At 42.6% G+C, this 6,347-nt stretch overlaps 1 protein-coding gene across 1 annotated transcript in view; it reads right to left on the bottom strand.

The window, feature by feature from the left end:
• ADGRV1 (adhesion G protein-coupled receptor V1) overlaps positions 1 to 6,347 on the bottom strand; it is a 576,350-nt gene that overhangs the window by 495,222 nt on the left and 74,781 nt on the right. The window contains exons 16-18 of the mRNA XM_019518182.1: positions 4,256 to 4,379; positions 3,589 to 3,855; positions 282 to 408 (exon numbers count right to left, since the gene is read on the bottom strand). Coding sequence (XP_019373727.1) covers positions 282 to 408; positions 3,589 to 3,855; positions 4,256 to 4,379 — 518 coding nt within the window. The remainder of the gene's footprint in view (positions 1 to 281; positions 409 to 3,588; positions 3,856 to 4,255; positions 4,380 to 6,347) is intronic.

Consider the following 6,347-nt stretch of genomic DNA (forward strand, 5'->3'; position numbering starts at 1 on the left):
ATTCTACTTGATCTTTTCATACCTACAGTGAATATCAATCGTTGTTGTAATCATACTTACACCTCCTTCACTTATCATATACTTGAATTGTTTTTGTTTGCATATTGTTCTGTAAACGTACATTATATTTGATACTTCAAATACATATTTTCCTTTAAATTCTTTATAAAAACAAAGTCTATTGTACTGGCAAGTCTGCAGTATGATCAAAGCATTTCCAATAAAATATTATCTATAATATTTCTTGAAAATCTAAACAGATTGCTATAATCATTACTTACAGAAAACTAGTAGTTTTGCCTTCCTCCACTGCCTTGTCAATAGATTCCAAAGAGAAAATGCCATTAGGATCATCATTAGCTTCAATGATAACTGTAGCCATTCCAGACTTGTAGACCACAGTGTCACCTAAAGATGGAGGATTTATTTACTTATTTTCAACAAAAACAGAAAGCTGCTTTAATAATCTCTAAAGTCAGGGTTATTTTCTTATCAAATTCAGATATTTTATGCATACAGGTTTCCCTTGCCAACCAGGGTTTTGCCAACCACGGTTTTGAGAGTCCATGCTTAATATTCCATATATCATTTCAGCTACCACAGTGTATACAGTTTTCTGTGGCCACGCATCAACCCTCCACCTACCATTTTTCCCGTAAGATTTCATTGATTTCACAGACATTAGGGCTGGAAGGGACCTCGCAAGATCACTGAGTCCAGCCCCCTGCCCCAGGGGCAGGAAGTCAGCTAGGGTCAAAGGATCCGAGCAAGATAAGCATCTAAGTGTTTTTTAAAAGAGTCCAGAGTAAGTGCTTGCACCACCTCTGGAAGGAGTCTATTCCAGGCCTTGGGGGCTCAGACAGTAAAGAAATTTTTCCTAAAAGGTCTTGGAGGAGCTTGTGACCATTTGACCTTGTCATCCATTGGGGCACTCTGGTGAACAGGCATTCCCCCAGATCCTAATGTACACCCCTTATATACTTAGCCTTTTGTCTTGCCAACCATGGCTTTGCCAGCCACGGGAACTTTCAGGAACCTAACCCCAACAGTTGGCAAGGGAAACCTGCATTTAAAAAGGGCAAATAATTTAAATGATCCAATTAAAATTAAAAGATGCAATAACAGATACTTCACATAACAGGAAATACAAAGGCAAAAAATCTATGATAGGTTCTATCTATCCTACACTGTGTAAGGACTAATAAGAGGAGATAACTGTTGTCTAAACATTTGGTTTCAACCATGGCGCATCTCCCTAGACCAGATTGGATTAATTGACCTCCTGAGGTGCCTTCCAACTCTACGGCTACCTCCACACAAGCTTGGACATTTGGTTCGCTGGGAACAATTAGTAGCAGCACACCTTGTGCTGCTGCTAGGTGTCACCAAGGAACACCTGTGCCATACGCCCTCTGGCACCCAGCAAGTTACACTGGGTGGGGTAGGGAAGGCTGGGGCCAGCACAGGCCAGCCCAGTGCTGGCCCCAGCAGCCTTACCTGGCATCCTGAGGGCCTTCTGAAGCTACAGCAGTGGCAATCCTGCTGCTTACAGCCTGGCTGACAGCTGAAATGTGGCTCTGACCAGCCAGGCTCCGGTTTTGAGCAACACATTCTGCACTGTGTGCGCCACTCCTTTTTCTTTTTCGTGATATCCAGGGCTCAACCTGCCCCTCTTCCCCCACAAAAACCCAACAAACAAACCGCACTGCTCCTTTGCATTGCAGAGAACAGCTGAATGTGTGGTATGTTGCACCACAGACACTTCTGTGGTGCTACGTACCACACGGCCACACTCATCTGGACACAGCCGCTGATTTTAAGAGAAGATTGAACCTGATTCAGTGAAACTCCTAAACACAGTATAATTCCTACCTAATGGAAGTAGTCATGCCAAGCAGTGAAGGATGCATCCTGAGCGTCTCAGGTGCAGGACAAGAATCCCATTCAGTCCCATATATCCTATAACATTTTCTGTCCATCCCTCTCCCTTTTTTAAACTTCTGCTCTTAAGAGGCAGGGACAGAAAATTAACCACTTCAAACTAATTTCTCTATGGGGCAGTCTATGCTTTGTGCTCAACTTTATCTACATCTTTCTTAGTTTCCACCCATATTTTCATCAGGACACAGCTGTCTGATCTTGCTTTTGGACACTTCACAGATTTTTGAGGATCCAGGACAATATGAAAAATTGTTCAAAGAAGTGTGTCAGTCTTTTCCCTGTCAGAAACAAGCACAGAAGCTTATCATTTGCATATCAGTTCTAGGAACCTTATGCAAAAGGGTCACCTGCCCTCTTTCATAATCTTGTAGTCATTAGTCGGAAAAAGACCAGATATTTCCCATAAGTGGCTGAAAAGGAAGATGTGGGAGATTATATAGGATGATTTTTTTTTGTTTGCTATATTAAAAAAAACAAAACCCCGTGTCCTAATAGAGTATGCTAGGGAAACAGGCAAGCTGCCTTATTTCAAGTCAAAAAACAAATATATTTCAAGTGTTTTGGGCCCTCTGCTTCTTGAGCCAACTACAATACGGCAAGAATATTTTTTCTACTATATGATTTTCTTTTTCAACGTTTTAAAAAAATGTTCACGCTTACACAAATCCACTCATCTCATTAAGGTTACTCTTCTCTTTTTGTAAAAAAGAAGCCCTGATGAATAAAAAAGTAATATACATAATCTTATTTTATCTAGACATCAAATCCAAATTTTGAAGTTCTTATTTTTTAGGTTATAACCCTTTTCTTTATTGGATCTCTGGCTAAATAGGTTCAAAATGTATGTGAACAAATCTTTTCCATGTACAGCTCTGAATTAGTGAGTGAGCATAACCCTGTTCATATGGCATTCTGCCAAAATATGACAGTTCGAGGTTTTATTTTTCCAGATAGTGATACCCAAAATTTCAAGAAAATTGTTATTTCTATATAAGGCTGATGTAGAAAAGATTTTTAAAATAATGCATTTATGGTCAGTTCAGTGATGCGTCTAATTTTCACTACATTAATTTATTAATAAAAAGTTTTTTAAAAATCCATATTCAGAATTACAGTGCTGTAGATCCTAGTTCCTTTGCAGGGCTAGGTTTATTATTCCATGCAAAACTGAAGGTTTGCACAGTAACTGCTACACAGCATCACTGAGGTGCTCCAGCTGTTTGATGTAGCTTTTATTTCAGCTGGAGCTACTTCTCCACTCAGCTGCGCAAGGTTGCTGATGAGATCCCACTGAGTGGTAAAGAACACCTTTTGAAGTAAAGGGTGCAGCAAACACCTGGGCATCTCCATCCTTAATTTGGCACCCCACTGTGAATTAAACAGATAGGAATCACCCAGATAGGAATGATCCAGGTTCCACTGTAAAATTGCATCTGCAGAAAGTGTCAGCCACTTCAGATAGTTTTTAGGCAATTGGACATGAGAGAAAAATTATGCCTAAATCCAAGTATTCTGTATACAATTCATTGTCTAGATAAATTGACACAATATGTGATACTTTGTGGTATAATTATCTCTTCACAAGTTCATGCAAGACAACAAGCAACAGTCATTATTACTTTCCTTAGATCAAGAAAATGTTTTAACCTGTAGAATTAAAGAGAATGATGTAAAATGCTTCATCTGTTTCAGGGATATCATCTTCATTGGTATATACAGATATATTATGCTGTCTTTCCCCAACAGCAAAAAAAAGGACCTCACTCCTTCCACTGGAAATAAAATCTCCCTCTTCAACTGTGGCTTCTCCATTTACAGTGGCATACAGGACAGCAACAGCAACATCAGCAGATCCATTCCTTAAAACAGTGAAGTTAGCAATATCTCCTTCCTGAACTTTCACAACTACAGGATCTGAAACATATAAACAACAAATCAACTACATGCCTTCAAACAGGAATCTCTTGTGCTAGATCCCACAGTTCAGCCCTTCAAAAGTTATCCTCCAAAATGTTTCCTTAGTGAGGTAGAAGGAAACTCTGGAAAAGTTATGTGAATATTTTCAGCCATAGGAACATACTGATATACAGAACAATGTATCCAACTTCAATATGAACAAAAGGAATAATGAGACAGATGCATGGAAGACTTTGGATGAAACACACACACATAATACTCCAAGAAAAATAGAAGTTTTGCAACTGCCTCTAGTGCTAAAAGGATTGGACCTTAACATGTCTCTTGTCTGGGAAATAAGAATGCTCTTTGTAGTCAATGTATTTGCAACTGTATTTCAAAAAGAATGGAATGGAACCTGCAAAATAAATGGGATCATCATTCCTCGTGATCTGTAAAACTGCACTTGTTATGTTCCCCATTCTAGCTCCTCCAGTTGCATTGAAAAAGCTGATGATGAATATTTCCATTTCTTCAGGTAGCTGAAAGGGAAGAGAACATAAAGAAAATTGTTTTTTGTAGAAATCTGTTTAATGAATTACTTTTTTGGAGAAACTAAAATGAGGTCATCAAGAACTCGGGAATCTCTAAGGGTTTATTCATCCATCCTTACATGTGTATGGGACTTAAATCAACAGTTGGTTATCAATTTGCTATGCTTCCGCAAAAAAGTAGCAGAAACCCAGTTCTGCAGCTTCTTTGCCTAATTCAAAAAAGTATTTAAACCTTTCATAAATCCAAATGCAGTTAATGGGATTTAAGCATATGATCTTAGACCTGGTACAGAGATTACACAAACTGATATAAAATTTATCAGAAACCTGTCTAAACCTGTAACAACAGAAATTCAGGACACATAGATTAGTTTAAAAGCAACGGAACCCAGTCAAAGATGGACCTGAATGGATGTAGTATCAGATTGAATCAGGTTAGGTTAGACCAGTCTATCAAACTTCTATACCAGATCCCCTCCTGACTCACCTTAGATCGCAGTCTGCCAGCATCCCAGGCTGCTTTGTAGTGCCCCCGACCCCCTCACCCAACCACAGGGAGGAACACTGGAACTCAGCTCAGGCTCAGCTGCTCCAACTGAGTGCCCAGGGGGTCCTGCCCCTAGCTCTCTAGCTGTCAGCTGCAGGCAGGACAGAGGCAGGCTCACAAGCTGCTGTGGGGAGATGGTGCCAGCAGTGCGCCCCACATTCCCAGCCCAGGTCAGCAGGGCACAGACTGTCCCTTCCTTGTCATGGTTCTGTCCAAGAACAAGGACTGGGCACTTGAGTGGCTCTGGGAAGGAATTGAAGGCTTCCCATTCCACCCCCAAGAGCTAGCACTAAGTTTCCAGCTGAAGCCCCATCCCCTGCAGCTGCAAGGGCATGGCTCCCACCCAAAGATCAGAGTCCGTTGTGGCTGAAGAGGAAGTGGCTTCAGCCAGGAATTCAGCACTGGTTTGGGGGCAGGGGGAGGGGGCTAGAAATCTTCCAAACCTTCCCAGAGCTGCTCCAGCGCACAGCCCTAGGGCTCAGATGGAACTAGGACAGCAGAGGGACACCCTGTGCTGGAGGATTCCCCCCAGGGGAAACTGTTTCAGATGGGAACTCAGTGCTGGATCGGGGGGGGAGGGGGAAGCCAAATACAGCTTGGAGGGGTTGGGAGGGAGGAATCCTCTGAACCCTTCCCAGAGCCACTCCAGCACATTCCCATGGCTTAGATAAAACTGGGACAGGGGAAAGACGCTTTATGTCCCGTCAACCCAGGCCAGAAATACAGGGTACACCATTAGCACCACCTCTTCCCAGCACAGCAGCTCATAAGTTCCACTGCCCCCTGCCTGTCCTGCCTGGGATGAGCCTCACATCCCCACAAACCCCAGGGACCTCCATACCACTGCAAGCAGGGGTAAGCATGCCTCCCTCCACTGGCTGCCTGCAGCTGACACCTGCCTGACAGATGAAAGGGCAATGAGAGGAGGCATGTCCCCGGCAGCCTATCAGGGGTGGCCCACTGCTCAGCTGCATTCAGCTGCCCTCGGCAGTCTGCAGCACACTGGTAAGCACGCAGGAGCACCACCAAGTTGCTGGCCTTGGTCAGCACAAACACCCTCTGTGCCCCACCCCCCCGACCCTCCCAAAAGGGCAAACTTGTGTTCTGTTCACTCCCAAACTAACATAGTCTGCTTAGAGAAACCCAGATAACTTAGTTTAAATCTACCTTGGTTTTTCTGAATGTTTGTATTTACCCTATATGTCTCACACTTTGGTTATTTGACCCAAGCACAGGTTGAAAGGAGATATTTTTCCCCATTTCCACGTGTGTAAATGCTGATGCAGATAAATAATTAAGGTTTTGCTGGTTGGTTAGGTTAATTTTTTTTTTGGGGGGGGGGGGGGGGAAGGGGGATTAGTTTTTGTTCTTTTACTTAGGAGTATCTGCACCTTCTGAGACTCTGCAGA

This window comes from Gavialis gangeticus, unplaced genomic scaffold (genome assembly GCF_001723915.1).
Source record: "Gavialis gangeticus isolate Ggan-Ray unplaced genomic scaffold, GavGan_comp1, whole genome shotgun sequence".
Lineage (NCBI taxonomy): Eukaryota > Metazoa > Chordata > Crocodylia > Gavialidae > Gavialis > Gavialis gangeticus.